This window comes from Ceratotherium simum, chromosome 6 (assembly GCF_057802395.1).
Source record: "Ceratotherium simum simum isolate JZ-2026a chromosome 6, ASM5780239v1, whole genome shotgun sequence".
In the NCBI taxonomy this organism is placed as follows: domain Eukaryota; kingdom Metazoa; phylum Chordata; class Mammalia; order Perissodactyla; family Rhinocerotidae; genus Ceratotherium; species Ceratotherium simum.
In genome coordinates, this window is record NC_141905.1 from 79,960,633 (window position 1) to 79,980,582 (window position 19,950).

Consider the following 19,950-nt stretch of genomic DNA (forward strand, 5'->3'; position numbering starts at 1 on the left):
CACATCTTATTACCGAATCGACAGATGTTCTGTTCTTGCAAACGCGATGGGTGACTTCCTGCTGCCTCTTCCTGCTCTAATGGCTGCTGTGGAAATGATGACACAATCCCACATTTCCAGTGCAAATGGCTTTTCTCCAGGAGTTTTCACACACCCTCCCCTCCCCCACGCCCATTGGTAGTCATTAGGCCACAAGCCTTGGGGAGAACAGATGCGACTTTGAGAGAGGCCTGGGGAGGGGAGAGAGCTTTCTTTCTATGCTTTCCAACCCTGCCCGAAGCAAAGGGCTTGTCCTGGGAGGGGCACATTGTCCTCTGTGAGCCAAGCTTCCTGCAGGCCTTCCCCTCTCCTTCAGCACGGGCCTTCTGCGTCCTCCACGCTCAGCAGACACCCTGACCTCCCAGGGCTGTTTGGAGAGCATGATGCAGCGATTAATTGAGCTCTAAGAGGCTGAAGCCAGGCGGGGAATCTGATGATAAAGAATTTCTAGGAATGCAAGTGGAAAGCCCTCACTCATGCCAAAGCAGCCACAGCTGACCACAGGGTTCTGGAACCTTGGGGGGCTTGTGGCAAAGAGCCTGGAGTGTGGGCACATGGGCCAGGTCGGCATGAACCTGAGCAAATGTCTTGTCTGTTCAAAGCTGACCTCCCACTCACCCTGCTGGGGACAGCTGTCCCTTAGGGATTGGTAACTTGGAAACCTAGCGGAGGGCTGCCTGGATAGACCCGGAAGAAATGAGACAGAGAAGCAGCTGAGCTTCCTGCAGGGATGCAGCTGGTTCCAGGCTGATGCAGGAGACCCAGGGGACACCACAGCTGAGAAACGCCGCCCTGAGCTGCAGCCTGGGGGGGGAGGGGGCGCAGGCAGCCTCGAATCACCAGCGTTTCTGGTGAAATGGCCCCCCGGCCTCTGCCCGCCCTGGGCAGCCCCAAATTTCTCCCATCTATCTATCAACACTTCTCCTGGACTTGAGAGCTTTTCCTGGCAGAAGAGGGAGTGCAGGGACCTTCTTCCCGGCCCCACCAAGGGTGGTACCTGTGGGAGATCAAGATTTGGCCACCCTGAAATCTATCTCTTTACCTTGGTTGTTTTCTCTAGGGACATTTGACCTCCCCCACTAACTGCCTAAAGAATTTGACATGGTGGCTCCTTCCTGGAACAGATCTATCATGATGGCTGTAAAGATAATGTAGAATAGAGGTTACAATAGGAAAGGCACCAACAAGCCCATCTTATCGGAAGTTCTGTCTCTGTGGCCACATTCTCTGGATGGCCCTGCGAGGAGTTGCCAGACAATCATTTACATTTATAAGGGAAATCTCCATTTGTAAAGGTATCTCCCTCTCTGTTTTGGGAAGAGGGGGGGATGGCCTCATTTCTAGAGGCTTATCAATGTGGAAGGTGAGGCCTTAAATCTGCATAATAACCTTACTCTTGTTTACTGTGCTTTGGTGGTAATCTCCTGTAAGTGACTCCCCCCACCCCCAACATCCTCCTTTGTTGTTGGCTGAACATGGTATTTAAGACAAGAATTTCTGCTATTGTGTTGAGAAACACAGTGTCCCTGCTTTCTGCCAGGTATACATGTTATTAAACTTGGTATTATTTTCTCCTGCTAACCTGTCTTGTTAATTATTTGGCCAGCCATAAGAACCTTAAGGGAAAGGGCAGAGAGAGATTCTTCCTCTTCCCCCGACATACCCTTTCCCCACCAAGTCAGAGAGATGAACCCCTTGAAAAAGACTGCACATCCTCAAACTCAAAAGCAGTTCATTTGCCCGCTCACAGCTCAGTAGTTAATTTTATAGGTGGGCTCAGGACCATCCTCTCTGTTTTCAAGATGTCGGGGTTGCTGATGCTGACGCTCTCTGGCAGCAAGAAGCTGCACTGAGCAGACTGGGATCTAATCAGGCCTCGTTCCTTATTTCCGTAAGCCACGTTTCATTTCAGTCATTCTTCTGCCTATAAGTCCTACTTCTTACTGGACAGACTGGGCATGGATATTGTCGGGGGAAGAGGGAGAATCTCCCTCTGCCCTTTTCCTTAAGGTTCTTATGGCTGGCCAAATAATTAACAAGACAGGTTAGCAGGAGAAAATAATACCAAGTTTAATAACACGTATACATGGGAGAAACTCAGAAATGAGCAACTCGTCCCTCTGTCTAAGCTGCTTGCTTAAGTATTGCAGCTAAAGGCGAGGAGCGTGTTGGGGGTGGGTAGTGGCCTGGGACTTCAGAGGGCAGGAGGACAATTCTTTTCAGGGTCATGTATAGATAATGTGGTCAAGGAGAGATAGAGTTTTTTGATAAAAGGGGCTTGGTGCCCCTCCCATTGTAACATCTATTTTACATTATCATTATAGCCACCATGATAGAAGATCTGTTCCAGGAAGGAGCCACCATGTCAAATTCTTTAGGCAGTTAGTGGGGGAGGTCAAATGTCCTTATTGTCTTCAGCTCTAAATAATCCACATACCAGAGTGGTGCTTCCTGGGGCAGCTTGCCCTGAGCACCATTAATATGTTGCAGAGTGTCATCGTCCCCGAGGGACAAGCAGAGGCCATCCGACCTGGGTCTCCTGGCTCTTGTTCAGTCTCATGAATGGGAACCAGTGTTTGTGCAGCTGCTAGCATCCTAGTGTTTGCTGGGTGGGTGTGTCAGGAAGCTCCACCTTGCTAGCTTCAGCTGAGGAGCACAGGCGGAGGGAGGCTGTTACTTCACTCGCCAACGGAGTCCAGTAGGAGGCGGCCTCCTCAGTCTCGGCAGAGCAGGTGGAGCAGGCATGGAGAGGGCGTGACCAGTGATCCCAGCCCTGCAGTCCTTTCCCTCTTCTGGGAGGAGAGGAGGAGGAGAGCAGGCAGCCAGGCAGGGTGTCTACGGCCCTGCTTGTTGGAGCACAGCTGGGAGAAACTGCAGAGCTTCATCTGTGTGACCCTGTTGGGCCGGAGTCCCAGGACCCCTAGAGCGGCCTGGAGGGGCATCTGACCTGGCGTGCAGTTGAGTGAGGAGCAGACGGTGCAGTGGAGCTTTGAGGAGCCAGTGAGGGCGTGGCTGGAAGTGCCTAGCAGAGCTCCAGTGAGTGGAAGTTTCCAGGGCAGTGTGAGGCCCGGGACCCCACCCCCTCCATTCCCAGGGATGACCTTGGCCCCGTGTTATGTTGGCTACCACTTTATAATTTTAGATTTTTGCACTTCAGGAGGCTGCTTTTGGGCCGGCCCCGTGGCTTAGCGGTTAAGTGTGTGTGCTCCGCTGCGGGCAGCCCGGGTTCGGATCCCGGGCACGCACCGACGCACCGCTTCTCCGGTCACAATGAGGCCGCGTCCCACGTACAGCAACTAGAAGGCTGTGCAACTATGACATAACAACTATCTACTGGGGCTTTGGGGGAAAAAAAATAAAATAAATAAAAATTAAAAAAAAAAAAAAAAAAAAAAAGGAGGCTGCTTTTCTTCCAAACAAAGTATATGCCTTCGAGCTCTCAGACCTAGCTGGAGGCGCAGAGAGGGAGGTTGCCAGGAGCAGGTCTGGTCAGACTGCCCCAAGAGGAGGAGGAGAAATAGACCTCCAAACCAAGGGAGGAGCCAGGACAGATACAGGGCCCCAGGGAGGTAGGGAGGGAAAGGGGCTTCTCGCTGGAGGATGCCTGTCTCAGGGCCCCTCCCTGCCTGGGGTGGCTGCTGCCTTGTTGGTGAGTCAGTTTCTATTCTACTTCGGCTCATGAGATGAAGTCACAGGCCTGACGCTGTCAGCAGCAGGAAGTGATGAGTGCTCTGAGTCTAAGTGGACCGTGTAGTGAAGTCTTCTGCTTTGTTTCTACCCATCCGTCTGTCTGTCCATCCATTCATCTGTCCATTCATCCATCCATCCATTCATCTGTCTGTCCATTCATCCATCCATCCATCCATCCACCCGTCTGTCCATCTGCTAAGCATACACATCCTGGGTTAGTTCTGTGCCATATCCCATGGTGATGTAGTGCAAGGCAAAGAGTGTAAAGTTGTAGAGACATGTCCCTGGCTCATCTATGAGCTGTGTGACCTTGGACAAGTTACTTGACCACTCTGAGCCTAAGTTTACCCATCTTTAAAATGAGGCTGGTAGTACCCACATCTTGGAGGTAACTGTAAGGAGTAAATGAGGTATATGAAGAATGTAGCTCAGTGCCTGACAAGTAGAAGGCATTTAATCAATGTCGGCTCTCCCTTAACGTCCAGTGGTACTGGGAGTGCTGGGAGAAAGGAGACAGAGAGAGGGCTGTTCTGTAAGCAGACACAGCATAATAGGGCATGTAAATTCTCCAACAGAATTGACAACAGCAGACCCAGGAGAAGAGGGGGCCTCACTCTACCTGGAGAAGTTGGGGAGGCTTCCTAGGGGGATGCGGCGCTTCCACTGGGTTTTCCAGCATGAGCAGGTTTTTGCTGAGGGTGAAGAAGGCAAAGGTACTTCAGGGAGGGGAACTGCATGTGCCTCGGCTAGGGGGACGGGCAGGCCCAGCAGACTCAGGGAGTGGGTCAGAGAGAAGCCTGCAGGGACTGGAGGGAGGGCGCACGCGGTTGCAGGCAGAGCAGTGGGCTTAGCAGCAAGAGTGGCAGGTGGTCATCAGGTTTGGAGGGGCCTGCAGCCAGACTGGGGAGTTTGCCGGGATCCACAAAGTGAAAGGAAGATCGCCTTCCCTTTCTAAGCTAGGGAGAGTCAGGACCGAGTTTAATTTTGGGGAATATCAGTGGTGGCCAAGGGGAGGGTGGATGGTCAGGAGAGGCCAGAGGTCACGGGACCACTGGAGGTTGTGATCGTGGTCCAGGAGGGAGGTGATGGTGGCCTGAACTAGGGCAGTGGCTGTGGGGATGGAGAGGATCTGACACTGTCTTTCTGGCATTTATTCATTCATTCATTTGCTCATGAACATTTGTTGAGCTTCTGCTCTGTGCAGGCCAGAAGCCGCTGCCAGGATACAGTGTGACCCCTGCAGGCATGGGCCACATTCTTTCTGAGGGGACTCTGCAGGGACGGCTACTTCAGGCTGGGCTGTGATTCTGGGCAGAGGCTCCCAAGATAAGTCACCCACGACCTTGGCCTCAGCACCAGCATTTCCTCCCCTTGCTGCCCAAGGCTGGGCTCCGTGTGGAAGGAGTGTAATTCTCTATGTGGTTGGTATCACCCAGCATGGAGCCCCTGGTGCTTTCTCCTGGCTAAGAGGCAAAGGATGGCCGGCTCTTTGGGGATGACTTGCCCACCTGTGCCCCACCTCAGTGCCCCTGCTCCTGACTCTGTGTAAATATCCACCCATTGAGCATCATTGCCTGGGGGCTTTGCAGAACCTCAGGGTCCTGTGGCCTTTCTCAGGTTTAGATAATGGGCCTGAAAGCCAGTGAACAAGAGTGGCATGATTTCCTAAAGAGGGAGGGGAGATCCCAGCTCATACCTTGAGACATTAAAACAAAGAAACAAGCAAACAAAATTGAAAGGGGAACGTCTTCCAGGGAGGAGCACATACAGTCTGCCCAGAGCAGCTTTGCTCAAACCACAGTTAGAAGTTTTACATCTGACCAGCACACTCGTACTAACACACCTAGTGTCCATGATTGGTGCAAAACTTCCCTTACTAGACGGGATGCGTTAATATTCCTATTCTAGTCTAGTCTATCCCATCCATCCCATTCCATCCTATTCTCTATTCTATTCTTTTAAAAAATGTTCGTTGACACCCCTAAATTGATTGATTTCCTAATGCACTGTGCCCTCCTTCATTTCCAAGAGGAGAGGGAGGCTTGTCCCTAGGGTGGCACTTGGTACCTGCATGGGCCTCAGCTGGCAGAGGCTGGGAGATCTGTCCAGACAGATGTAGCTGGGTGTGGGGGCTGGACCATCCTCCATCCTTGTTCTCTGCGATCAGAACACCAATGTGGCAGTGCTCTTTGGCAGGACCCAAGGTCGGAACTGCTGACCCCGCAGGAAAGAGTGGAGAAGGAAGGACAGGGAGCAGCCGTGTAGGCTCTGGCTGGGCTTGGGTTTCAAGTTCTTCCTGGAGCATCACGAAGGGGCTACAGCTTTCTTACTTCATAATGGTGACAACAGCTAGCCTTTACTGAACGCTCACTATATGCCAGGCGCAGAGAAATGCCTTAGATACACCTCATCTCCTTTAATGCCCACGGCAGCCCTGTCAGGCAGATATTTTTATTGTCCCCATTTTACAGATGGGAGAACTGGGGCCCAGTGAGGTCAGGACCTTGCCCAGGGTCACCATCTCCTAGAGCAAGGCTGTGGTGGGAACCATTTGGGTTGGGTCATCTCCAGGGACTCCTCTGGGAAACCTGCCAGCTTCTAACTCCTCCTGCTGAATCCGGAGCTCTGGCTTGGTGTCCTGGAGATGCTGTGAGCGTCAGTGGAGCAGGGACACTGAGTCCTCCCCAGGACAAGGTGATGTCTTGCCTTTTTACAAAACAGCCACAGCAGCAGCTGCAGCTGACGTGGACTGAGAGCTTGCTGTCTGCCTGGCATTGTTATACTAAGAACCTTTCACATGTTATCTCATTTAAACCTTGCAATATCCATGTTGGCGGGGAGGTCCTATTATTATTTCCATTGCACAGATGAGAAAACTGAGGAACAGACAGGTTAACTAACTTCTTAGGGTCACTTTAAGGATTCAGGTAAGTGAAAAATGTCCCCTATTATCCATTAATCTTTTTGACTTAGGTGTCTGAAGAAGAGAGTTTAATTCAAACCTCGTTCCTGGGCACCCAACCTGCCCCTCTCCCCCCAAAATCACAGACAAAAACCCCAAGGCCTGCTGTCGGGGAGGACGTTGAGGTTAGGGGGGCTGGAGAACGTGGTTCTGGGCTTTGTGTGGATGCCAGTGGGAAGACCGGGCCTAGGGATTGTTTCATTGATTCTCCTTAAGCTCTGGCCTCAGTTGGAAAGAATTTTGGTTTCTGCCTCTCTCCTCTGTGTCTCTTAAGTACAGGTCTGTCCACCCATCTGTCCATCCGTGTGTCCACATGGCCATTGAGGGCCTCCCACGTGCCTGGTGCTGGGCTAAGCGTCAGGCATTCTGTGGGGCATTTGGGAGGCGTGGCCTCAGCCCTCTTGGAGCCGACCTTCCCAAACGTCTGCTTTGTAAGGAGAAAGGGGGTTCTGGGCGGCACTCCACTACCCCTCTAGAGAGAGATGTTGACCTTCTGGAAACACAGGAGCCATGCCATGCTGGGGTATTGCCAGAGTGTTGATACCAACCATCAGGGCATGTTTCTGGCCTGGGCAATCACTGCACTGCAGAAATGCTCATGTAAGCAGGAACTCTTCATCTCTTGCTGGATTAGTAGCTTAAAGAGATGCAAAAAAATGTAAATCTACCATGTGTTTATTCTGCGCCAAACTGTTATAAGTCACCAGCCTCTGAAAGCTGTTAGGAAACCTGGTCATGTCTCTCACACATTTCCTTCAAGTCAGCAGGATGAGCAGGAATCGGGTCAGTTTCTTGTCATGGAAAGATTGTCTTCACATGGACAAATCAGTTCCTAAAGATCTGAGTCTTTAGGAAAAATTATGCCTTATCCTAAGATGCAGTTATAAGCTAATTGCATCCAGTGACGGTTAGTCAGGGTGCAGAGGGAATTAGACAGACAGGGCCTCTGGGATGGTTATGAAAAGAGGGAAATATTTTTAGGGCTTGGTGGCGCACACGTGCACACACACATGCACACACACATGCCAACACACACATATATACACCCTCACACTCATTCACTCACTCTGCCCTCAGACTTTATGCTAATTATGCTATCAGTAGACGCTCAGGGATGCTATTTCTGGCCCAGCCGTTCTGGATTTCTGTTCCATCACGGAGCCTTGAGTCAGCAGTCCTGGTCCTCAGTGCCTGGTTTCCTCTGCTCCACTCACAACTAGGGCAGCTCCATGTCAGGCTGTGTCACTGCTAGTCAGACATGGGAAGTAATTCACCCCAGACCAGCTGACAACTGGCCTCGATACATGAACGGGCTTCTGCTCTGGGGCCGGGGCCGTCACAAGTACCCACTCTGCTTACACTGAAGGAAGGACCAAGAGGTTTAGAGCTTCTCAACATGCTTGTTGCATTTTCATCTTGGAAGCATTTCCACCCTGAACGGCCTCTTTGGGGTCACCGAGGGGAACCCTCTCCCACTACAGTTGAGGGGAACCTGAGTTCTCAACCTGTTTCTCCAGTGCGGCTGCAGAAACCAGCTTTGCTGGCGATTTTGGCAGCAGGGAGATCCCATCTCTGTTTACACCTGAGTGTTTTCCTTAAAAGGCCTCTTATTCCTGGTACAAAGCAGCCTCTAAAACCAGGAAGCTTAAGCTCCAGAGGAACTCAGTGGATTAACACATCAACATTCAAACCAAATGCAATATTTAAGCTCTTTTAACAAGGACTGAAACATTTTTATAATGCTTATGGAATTTTCTGCTCTTCTTGGAAATAGTTCCCCAAGAAGAAAGATGGATAACACTGGTTATGTTTTTGATCCCAAACAGAAACAGTTACCTGGCCCGGGCGAGTTAATTGGTTCTGTCTCCCCAGGTTTGAATGCAACTTGACTTATTTCCAAGTAGGATCCTGAACTTTGGAGGCTGGAATTTTACCTTGGGCCACTTTGTTTTTTTTTTTTTTCCTATGATCTTAAATCTAGTTTATAAAAGTAGTTACAGGAAAGGGTCTGGATTATCTAAAGAAAATTGTTACCTGAGAAAGGCCACTTAATCCACTTAATGAATCAAAATTTTATGGTAATAGTGGGGAAAAAGTTTAACTGGGTCTTTACCTTGAAAAAAGAAATGAAAAGTCATGAAAATGATTTACTTTATATTTAACAAAATGTAGACTTTAATGATAACCATCTGTTAATGCTTAGAATGAACAAAGAATTCTGGCCATATTTTTCTGCCCAGTTTTCAGGGTTGCGTATTCTTCACTTCACATTTGACTCTTGCAGCTCAAGCCCAGAGTCACTTTCCATAAATACATAAGGACTTCAGCAGTTTTCTGAAGGGCTTCTCTCAGTTCTTTGATCCTGACGTCATCTCTTTGAAGCCACCTTCTTCCTCATCCTTGCGAGTTTCTCTTCTTCAGTTGTTCACAGATTGCCATTTCTCAGTGGCTTCGGGGTGGCTTTTGAGCACTTCCCCCGGATCAATTTCATTGACTTCATGGTGTCTTGCATCTTCTGCTAGGTTTACAATTTTCTTTGCAGTTGGTGGCATTACATTTGCCCCGACAATCAACTAGAGACCGACTGGCAAGGACTTGTGAAGCCAGGAGTATTGGAGGGAGGAACGAGTCTGCAAGTGGTCACTTTGTTGATGAACATCTTCCTAAGGCTGACCTTTGCTTCCCCTTATGTAACCTTGTTACTGTGGGAACATGGATGGTGGGGACCCTCTCTGCAGGATGGGGCAGCTAGAAATATATCCCCTGGGAACTTCTTCATTTCCTGATTTTATTGATTGCTGGGGGAGCTGAGTAGCTGCTGATATGCTTGCTGAAATAGTCATATGAAATTGAATTTTGTATTGGTAGAAGGATATTGTTGAAGGCATCGTCCACTATATACACCATCCCCTGGCAGAGGACCCATAGGAGAGGGCATGTTGAGAATGTCAGTTATAAAAAAGCTGCTTATCCATGGAGTGGCCTTTTTTTTTTTCTTTTTATCTGCTGGGTTTTATGAATTGCATAACTGATCACAATTGTTTCCCTTTTTGCTTTGGCCGTTGGGAAACTTAGAGCCAGACTTGCAGCTTCAGCAAGGGCTTAGGTAAGTACTTCTTGGCTAACCTCACTCCCTCTGGCTTTTACCCACCTTTTCTACTCGCATTTCTTTTTTGCTCTCTTGAATTGCAAGATTACATCTTTTTTGAAATTAGGTAGGGTATATTTTCTAAAAAGTTATCTTAAGAGTATCTCCTACCATTTCCATCTCAAAAGAGCTGTATTAATCTGGTAAAGAGGGGCCGGCCCGGTGGCGCAAGCGGTTGGGTGCGCACGTTCCGCTGCGGCGGCCCGGGGTTCACCGGTTCGGATCCCGGGTGCGCACCGACGCACCGCTTGTTAAGCCATGCTGTGGCGGCATCCCATATAAAGTGGAGGAAGATGGGCATGGATGTTAGCCCAAGGCCAGTCTTCCTCAGCAAAAAAAGGGGAGGATTGGCATTGGATGTTAGCTCAGGGCTGGTCCTCCTCACAAAAAAAAAAAAAAAAAAAAAAATCTGGTAAAGAAGGAAGGATTTCAAGGATCTTATTTAGTCTTCTTGGATGTGGTGTTTGTGTTCTGACTTCTTTCTCATATGTGATGAGACTTCTCAGCACTAACCTAACTTTTGCGTAGCTCTGGGGTTTTCAGGGTCAGCCTTCCTTCCTTCCTTCTTATAGGAATCAAAGATTTAAAATGTATCCTGAATTCTTAACTTTAAAATAAATGTTAGTCTCATCTCTCTTCACTGATTTCTTCTCTAGCACATTTTGGGTTGTCCCCCGGGTCTAACAGTAAAATCCTCAACCTTCGCCTTCTATCATAACTGAATTGAAGGACTTTTTCCCCGTGAAGAGTGGCCGTTGGAGCTGTCCTTGCTTAAAAGGAACTTTGAAAGTTCTCCTGTGTAAATATGGTGAAGGCAATGAGGAAGACATATAGTAGATCAGCCCTTTTCAAGGAGAGAGCAGGAGAACCTTCTGGAAAAGATGGGGTTTCACCTGAGCGTGTGCTTCAGCCCAAGAAAACCACTCAGACTCCCAGGGGTGAGCATGTGAGGTATAATGTTGGAGTGGAGGAGATTAACACAAGACCTGTGGCCCTGGAAATGAAGGAACCCAACAATCTCCTACCTTTTCTCTATTCATCATAAGATTGAAGACTTTTGCTAGGACTTTTGCCCATGTCCTCTGAGGTTTCATGCCACCTGTGTTCATGGAGCTCTGGCTGTGTGTAGGGCACACCGCATGGCTGGAGAGTGGAGACACCAGACACAGACACATGGATGAAGAGAGACTCTAACGAGGCAAGAGAGCTCCAGGGCTTAAATCTGCTAGCAGTTGAGAGAATGGGAAGAAGTCTGTGGGCTGGGCGAGACCAACCCCTCCCAGGAGCTGGTCGGGAGCTGGGACTTGAGGCATGGGAGGAATTGAGAGAGCTGGAGAAGTTGGGGACGGGAGCCGCCTCGGCAATGAAGTCACAGGAGGACCCTTGCCCCGGCTTGAATAAGGATGGAGCGAGGGACTGGATCAAGGCCAGGATGTAGAATTGAGACTTTTTCCCGAAGGCAGTAGACAGCTTTTAGAGCAAGGTCGAGTGACACGAAAGCTGTGTCTCCACAAGCCCAGGAAAGAGGATCCCAGATCTGTAAAACCTGGGCAGAGAAAGTGCTAGCAACGTGCCATTCTTGACCGGCAACCTGGTCCTGTTCACCAGTCGGCTTTGCTGGTCTCAGGCTCGTATTTACATGTGGTTGCTGAACCCAGGCCACACATGAGGCCTGAAGTCCAACAGCTCCCAGCTCTTAGAATCTTAGGAAAGAGAGTGAGCCAAGTGCTTGGCACAGAATTGTATGATGTAGGGCTGGACTTTTGGAGCCTCAGATGGAGGAACAAGTTGCAAGTGGGCAGTGATGGCACCATCTCTAAAGGTTGGCTCCCTGAAGAGAAGATCCACATGGTTTCGTGCAGCCTCCTCGCAGTCCCCACCATCGTGTATTGGATGGTGGTGAAGGTCAGCGACTTGAAGAAACAGGACCCTGCCCAGGCCTGTTCTCCATCTGTATTTACATTCTCAGCACTCTCCAGATGGGTTTTTCTGTGATCTGACCTACTTTCCTTTAGTGTGTGTGCTTGTGCTAATGAGCAGTGCAGGGGTCCACTGGTTGTGTTTGAGAGGATCGCTGCTATGGCAACTAGACTTCCCCGAGGCCGGAGGCAAAGATACAGCTGCTCAAGTTTGTTTTTCTTGGGGTGTCAGAGGTGCTTCAAGCTACTTGCCCTTCTTGACTGTGGCTCAGTCCCTTGAACCTCAGTGGGCTTTAAGAGTCTGTACCACATAGTTCATCTCTCAATTACAGGGATTTGGCAGGTTTGCCGATCTTTCTGGTATGTGTCAGTAAGTAACTTGAGAGTAGACTCATCTTATTCAGCATTCATAGGCCAGGCATGTGGTAAGTGCATTAATATATGTTGAATTGCTAATTGTTTTAGAAATGATGGGTGTATTCCTTGTTTTATCCAGGTTGCTAGAGTGTCTTTGCCAGACACCCTCTGGTGGTCTAGTGGTTAAGATTCAGTACTCTCACTGCTGCAGCCTGGGTTCGTTTCTGGTCAGGGAACCACACTACCCATCTGTTGGTTGTCACACTGTGGCAGCTGCGTATTGCTGTGATGCTGAAAGCTCTGCTACCGGTATTTCAGATACCAGCAGGGTCACCCATGGTGGACCGGTTTTGGCGGAGATTCCAGACTAAGAAAGACCAGGAAGAAGGAGCTGGCCACCCACTTCCAAAAAAATTGGCCATGAAAACTCTATGATTAGCAGTGGAACATTGTCTGATATAGCACTGGAAGGTGAGATAATGGCCCAAAAAGACCGGGCCGGGCTCTGCTCTGCTATACCCAGGGTCACTAGGAGTCAGAATCCACTCAACGGCACTAACAATAACTAGAGTGTCTTGGGAACATCATTAAGAGGGTTGGCAGTGGAGCCCATCTAAGTGGGCTGAGCCTACCTTCAGAGTCCTAGAAAATGTGTGCTGTGGTCCAAAGGCCCACAGAGGGGCTGTTTGAGTTCAGGGTCTCATTAGGGCCATGGTCAGAAGCGTCGGGCATCACTGGTCTGATGTAGAGAGGAAACGCTCTGCTGTAGCAGCCTTTGCCCCTCCCGGGGTGGCCAGGGTAGAGTCTGGAGTATGGGTTGGGACTGAACAGGCGGTAAGGAAGGGAGGAGCAGGCGGGTGGTATGAAGGCAGCGCGTCCTGTCAGGGAGGTCGGGAGAAAGCAGAGGAGAAAGACAGACTTGTCTGTAGCCTCAGCTGCAGCTGAGGGCCTGGCCTGAGTGGGTGCTCAGGGCAGGTTTGAATACATGAGGGAGTGAGTGACTGGGATGCTAACTGCTTGCACTTCAATAGTTTTAGATGGAATCTGTGCTTTCTTATTGTATAAACCCATGATTTAACCTTTGCGGAAAGATTTGGGGTGAGGTGGGGTGGGGTGAGGGAGAGAGGGGAGGAGGCAGTAAAACAGGCAGGGATGGTGTATTGGGGGCATGGTTAACAGCAGTCACTGTGGATAACCACAACCCCTGGGGGAGGCTAAGCGTCTTCAGGGTCTATGAAACACTTAAGCTGGGTTAAATGGCCCTGGACTGCTGTTGTTTTGAGGTTCCTTGGTCTGACTTGGATAGGTTTTCTATCTCTTCCCTTTTCGTTAGCTGCTGTCTTTGGTATTTCAGTGTATCTAAGCAGCCTGTCTAGGTCAGCTTGGGCCGCTGTAACAAAAATAGCAGGGACTGGGTGGCTTAAACAAAAACAGTTATTTCTCACAGCACAGTTCTGGAGGCTGGAAGTCCAAGATCAGGGTGACAGCACAGTCAGGTTCTTAGTGAGGCCTCCCTTGCTGGTTTGCAGATGGCTGCCCTCTTGCTGTGTCTTCACATGACAGAGAGAGAGAGACAGAGACAGAGACAGAGATATCACGTGTCTCCTCTTTTTATAAGGGCATTAATCCCATCATGAGAGGACCCTCGTGACCTCATCTAACCCTAATTCCTCCCAAAGGCCCCACCTCCAGGTCCCATCCCACGGGGAAGTAGGGCTTCAACATATGGATGTTGGGTACACAAACCTTCAGTCCATAGCACAGCCCTTTTTCTTCTCTGATCGCTCTCCCTCCCCATTTTTGTTTTAGCTTTACGTTTTCTGTCAGCTGTAATACTAGATATTGTTTAAAACTGTGTACAAAGTGAGTATCCAAAGGTCTTCCTTGAGTGTCTGAGAAGTTCTTCCGTGAGTAAATCCCACAGACTAGTAATGCCCGGATTGTGGTTGCATCAGCATCACCGGCATCCAGATTGTATTTGTTTCTCCTCTGGCTCTTGGTTGTATTTATAACATCAGTGAGATGGTGGCAGCCGTAAGTGAAGTGTCCTATGCTATAAATTTTTGGTTGTTGGGATTCTAAGTAAAAGCACTTTGCTTTAATGCCTCCTTATTTCCTTTATGCTTCTGTACATAGGGAAAAAGTTCTTATAAAGAAGGAAAGGAAATTAGCACCACTTGAGCACTAGTGAGGGTCCTGGTCCTGGTCCTTTCATATTTGTTATTTCATTAATTTTCCCAATCCCCCGCAAAGTAGATGCTTTCTCTCTTTTGCCAGCTGAGGAAGGAGAGGCTCAGTGTGGTTAAGTGGTTGGCCCAAGGCCACACAGCAAATGAGGGAGAAGTCAGGATTTGAACTCCCATCTCATTTCAAAGCTCCCGCTTGTTATTGCAGCAAACCCCACCCACCCCTGCTAAGGGTAAGGACACTTGGGTGCATCTGTGCTTTCGTGTGTCATGAAAAAAAAAGTTAGCAGATTAGTTCTAAGTGTGGTTCCTCAATTTTTCCCCCTGTATTTTCCAAGTGCTAAGTTTGGCTGAAGGCCACACCCAGTGCCCAGGGAAGGGGTCACTTTCCTCAAAAAATGAAGTCTAGGATAGTGTTTATGAATTTTTCAGCTCCACTGGTAAGGTTCTGTGGACTCCCAACCGCATATGGGGCCTGAGAGATCTGTTTCTGACAGAGAAACAAACCTGGGTGTGCCGAGCATGATGGAATGAACAGGCTGCAGGATCCTGGCCACCAGGTGACACCCAGCGCTGACAGTGAGTGACAGCCTCCTGGGCGGTGCCTTCCAGAGCAGGCCTCATCACGCCACCCCCTGCCAGTTACCTTCCCTGTGAGATTGACACCATCATTAGCTATTTTCATACAAACGCAGAAGTAAACCTTCTTCTCGGTGTTTCCTGGAAATTTCATGTTGTTGCAACCCCGGGAAACAATTTTGATTTTCTGGCTTTTTGTTTGACACTGATCTAAAATACGAGCAGAGGAAAGTCAGCCCACCACGAAGCTCTAGAACTATCCTGACATCATGAGCCGAAACCTCAGCAGTACCCGTCCAAACATCCTTGGCCACAGTTTTAGAAAACAATCTATGTATTGGGGGAAATTTTTAAATGTTTTAAGCAGTTTTGTTTTCATTTTCTTTTTCTTTTGACCACAATTTAGATGCATTTTAGGCTCACTGTGCTGGGGGGTGAAAAAATGCTGGGGAAATGTAGGAGACTTTTCAACTTACCCATCAGAAGTTCCACTTTAATTCAGTCGTGAGCCTGTGTTTGGAGCTCAGAATGTGGTTGCTCTGAATGTGGAGCAGGAGAGGATGGTCAGGTTCCCAGGTGTGTCCCCAAACCTCCGGCACCTCGAAGGAGATGAAATCCTTCTCTAGGAGCCTCCAGTGAGAAGGCCAGGAGCCCAAGCCTTGAAGGTTTCTGAGCCAGCCAGAAGCCAGGGGTGGGGACCTGGCTAGCTGGGCCTGGTTGCCCCAGCAGGGGCATGGGGGGTGGGTGCTGGGGGCTCTGTGATGGGGTGTCAGGGACATTCCTGCAGGCTCAGCCTGTGTTTAGAATCACAGAGATGGGCCCTTTGATTGCATGTCACGATGAGCTGCCTTTTCCCTGTACATCCTTGTTGTAGCATTAGGGGCCTGACTGGGCCTCTCAGCTTGCCTGGCCTGCGAGTTTCAGATGCGCCCTTGCACGGGGCTTCTCTGTGGAGAGCTCATCTGGTGGCCTGTAGCGAGCCCTGTGCCTCTCACTCACCAGCTTGGCCCCCCCCCCCCAAATTGTGTCAGCAAAGGTGTCCTTGGAGGCCGGGCCAGGGCTTGCTGTGGCGGGGAGCCGGGCCCTCACGTCTCCCCAGTACAGACCTCAGCCGCTCCAGGTCCTGGCCACCGGCCTGAAGGAGGCAGAAGCGGGCTGCGGGAAACAGCACATGTCTTGCCTGTTTCCCACTGCAGCCTGTTTACCTGCCCTTCCAGCCATCCCCCGCCACTGGGGCGGGAGAGTCCATTTCCTTCCTCCTGGAGGGATGAGCCAGCCGGCATGAGAATACCCCCACTCTCTCTGTGGTCAGCCAGGCCGAGACCACCACGCCCCTCCCTCCTGGGGCCCCAGGCTCCCCAGCCGGCAGCGTATTTGCATTTCAAAGCCATACAATGCGGGCGGTCGGGGCGAGGCTGGGGGAGGCGGCGCGGGCGCAGAGGGAGGGTCTTCGCCCTCCCTCCCCCCGGCCCGGTTTCCGGAGCCAGCGATGGAGCTTTGTGAAGATAAGGGCTTCGGGGCTGCTCGGTGATGATGACATCACCGTGTCACACACAGGAGCCGGGCTGCCGGGGGGTTTAGGAGCAGATCCATTCGGACCACACCGGTGCTCACGCTCACACCCACGCGCCCCGGGCAGAGCCGCGCGCGCCGGCCACTCTCGCGCACACACTTAGGCGCGCGCCGGCCACACTCGCGCGCACACTTCCGCGGCGCTCGCTCCCCGGGCTCCGGCTCGGGCCGCGAGCCGCAGCTCCCCGCCGCCGCCGCCACGGATGCCAGCAGCTGCTCCCATCTGCAGTGCAGCAGCCCCGGCTGCCGGCCGGCCCGCCCCGGGCTCCCGGCTGGACGAATCGCGCCAGGACGCTGGCCCTGCTTGCGGCTAGCCTGTTCGCCAGGGCGCAGCGAGGATGGGAGGGTCGCAGTCCCTGCAGCCAGTCCCAGCCAGCGACTCGAATCAGGAGGCTTCAGAGGCAATGTAAGTGCTCCGCCGGGCCGCCCGGAGGCCCCCTCCCCCCCAGAGGAGGAGAGGTTGCTGGTGCTTTGTTAGTGTCGCGTCTCCTGATGCCCGTGAAGCCTGGAGCTGGAGCTGGCTCGGGGTTCTCGGCAGCCTTGCGTGGCTTTACCTGGTGGCTGCTCCATATAGCATTTCCTGGCCCCTCTGGAATGAGCATCTGGCAGCCCCAGGATACTGCCCTGGGGCAGAAATGACTCCCTGGAATTTGGTTTCGATTATTCAGGAGCCCAGTGTATGGTTGGGGGCTTCTGATGCCAATAGCATCTTAGCTCTGCACCCCCCAGCACAGTGGTATTTCCTGCAAGGGAACAGCCGGGCATCAACGAGGGCCTCTTGGGAAGAACCCTTGAATGTGGCAGCTTGGTGCCCATGGAGACAGACCAGTTCAGGGGCAGGGCAGCCACTCGCTGGGCTAGGCAGATGGTGTGGAGCATCACTGGTGGACATTCAGTCGGGTTAGCTGAAGCATCCATATACTCACTCTGGTGAACACTGTGGAGGACAAGGCCTCTTGCTATTATTAGTAAACCCAGCCGAACAGTCTTCTCATTGGTCCATTGGTTGAGGCAGGATTTGACTGTGCATGGATCCAGGAATCTGATCTTTTCTCTAAACCACAGAGCTAATGTGCTCAGAAGTGGCCTGTATCCTGGATGTGTGTTTATTAGAATTGCCATTTCTATATGGTCGTCTCTGGTTCCTACCCAGGCATGTCTGGAGGATGGGGCTTATTGAATAGATTTCAGCAGGTCAGGCATATATCCAAAGTGGGCCTCCACATCCCAGCCAACCTGCTCTCCTTTTCCAAGGAGAAGAATGTGTCTCAGAGAAGAGTATTTTCTGGGGATTTAGGGTTGGGGCGGTAAAGTGGTCGGTTCATGGGAATCATGGGTGTGTAGATTAAAGATAGCAGGGATTGGTCTGTGTGTTATATAGTAGGGACGGGGTGCCGTGTGGGGCTTCCTCACTTGTCCCCATGCCTCGGCTTCAATGAGGAGCTGCTCGGCGTGGTGATGTAATGCTAGACCGAGCCTCATGGTTTTCCAGGCTCCAGCTCTTTAGCAGCGAGCCATACTCAGGAGCAGGTGTGCACCGATCATTTGTCTTCATCCCTGTAACTCGAGAAGGCATCATCTTACAATGGAGGCGCCTCGTGTTGGAGGATTGTTTTTAGTACCATGAGCCTTGCACTATGCCTGCGCTGTTTTTCATCCATGTGTAGTATTGTTTGATGCGTGGAAATACGTACTACCATGAAGGACTCCAGCCTAAGCAGAAAAGAACTACTTCAACCCATTTTTTTTTAAGTCTCTAGACTGAAAATCAGTTAATCGGTGGTAGGCACTAGCTAGCTAGCTATCAGGGCTCAGACCTGTCAAAGAACTTAAGAGACTTGGAAAAGATAATGTGACCTTATCTTTGGGAAGAATGCTCTTCAGCCATTGGAAATTCAGCTCACCAGTCCCCGACATCCCCACCCTCTTTCCTGGTTGAGTTAATAAATGACAAGTGTTCTGTTGGCCGAGGGCTGAGTTTGGAGGGATTCTGTTAGGTGGAAGCTGCCTTTTTGGATAAGGTCCCCTAAGGTTCTGCCCTGTGGGGATAGCAGTGTTGAACTCCAGGCTGAATGGCCACATTGTGATGGAAGCTGCTTATCCAATATTGCAGGGCTGAGTCGTCCATAAGCACCAGCCTGAGGCATCTCTCCTTGGAACTGCTGCTTCTGAAATGTCTCTAAGTATAGATTTTTAAGATAGTATATTTACTCATTCACAAAATCCCACCCTCTGTCTATCCCCTAGTATTTTTGTTTTAAAAAATGGAGAGAGTGGAAATGTTTGGGGCTGGTGCCATTCCTAGCGACTATTCTTCTCTAAAATCCCACCTCTGCTGTCAGAATAACGGGCTTGTTTTTCTACTACAGATTTGCTCATTTCCAGTCTAGAGGTTTTAAAAAAGTGTATTCCGAGAGCACCTCTTTTCTGCACAGGCTCAAGTCTTTCATGATAGCATGTATTTCTGTACACCTAAAAACGCATGCATGTGAATAATACACAAGACAGCGTAGCGCGTGGTCCATGGCAGGAAAGAAGCTTCCACTGTAGGACGATGCTCTTAGGGTTACAGGGATGGAGATGAGCTGAGGGTGCACACCTGCCACGAGGTACAGTCTTGACAACCGGAGTCTAGAGTGAGCGTTTCTCTTTTTCTCCAATTGTTCCCTGGGAAAGATCGGCTTAAGGAGGGCCCGTGCGTAAGAGTGAAACAAAAAGACAGGAAGATGAGGATGATTTGGAAGAGCCTGCAGGAATTCTTTTTAGTTCTAGGATTTCTTTCCTTCAGATTTCCTGTTTGGGGTGCCTTTGGGCAGCTTTTGTAGCCCCGACTGATAGCTTCACTTTGTACAGGAGTGCAGTAGGCTAAGGAGGGAAGGAGATCTGGAGCCCCATGTCACCCCTTTGGGGAGTAGCAGCGTAAAGCCTGGAGGAACAGGAAGGCATATGGGATTGGGGTTGGGCAGGAGGATGGAGGGTCAAGCCTTGACCCATCCCTTGCTACTCCCAGGGTGGTCCAGAGTTAGCTGCATCAGCTTTCCCTAGGGGCTTGCTAGATATGCAGAATCTCAGGCCCCACCCCGGACCCACTGAATCAGAATCTCTATTTTAACCAAAGATTTGTAAAGATGCCCTGATTTGTAGGCAAATCAGGTGATTTATAGGCAAAAAAGTTTGAGAAGCCCTGTGCTAGTCAACTCCCTCCATCCTGGTCCATGAGGAACTGCTGGCTCCTTTTCTAACTGCTGCTTTTTCCTGTCTGGGAAAGAAGTTCTGGTATCAACAGTAGCCATTGCTTCCAAACAGAAGACGGGTGACAGGAAGAGGAGAATTCTGCCACTGAAAACACTTACTTTGGGTGGATGGGAGGGAAATACCGGAAAGGGGTGGGAAGTACTTGAGTGCACGTGGTCTGAGTCTATTGATTAGACCTGCTGTTAGAGCCTTCCTCCCGCGTCAGCTCCTTGTGGCTCGGCTTCTGCTAAGCGAAGCAGCGTT

At 50.5% G+C, this 19,950-nt stretch overlaps 1 protein-coding gene across 4 annotated transcripts in view; it reads left to right on the forward strand.

Annotated features, from left to right (window-relative positions):
- Window positions 1–19,950, forward strand: part of TACC2 (transforming acidic coiled-coil containing protein 2) — a 192,608-nt gene that overhangs the window by 99,202 nt on the left and 73,456 nt on the right. The window contains exon 1 of one of the 4 annotated variants that reach the window (XM_004428143.3): window positions 16,383–16,858. The exons of 2 other annotated variants lie outside the window; for them this stretch is intronic. In XM_004428143.3, coding sequence (XP_004428200.1) covers window positions 16,791–16,858 — 68 coding nt within the window. In that variant the 5' untranslated portion in view covers window positions 16,383–16,790. Of the gene's footprint in view, window positions 1–16,382; window positions 16,859–19,950 lie in introns of those variants that run through there. One more of the 4 variants, XM_014785812.2, reaches the window with a different exon arrangement.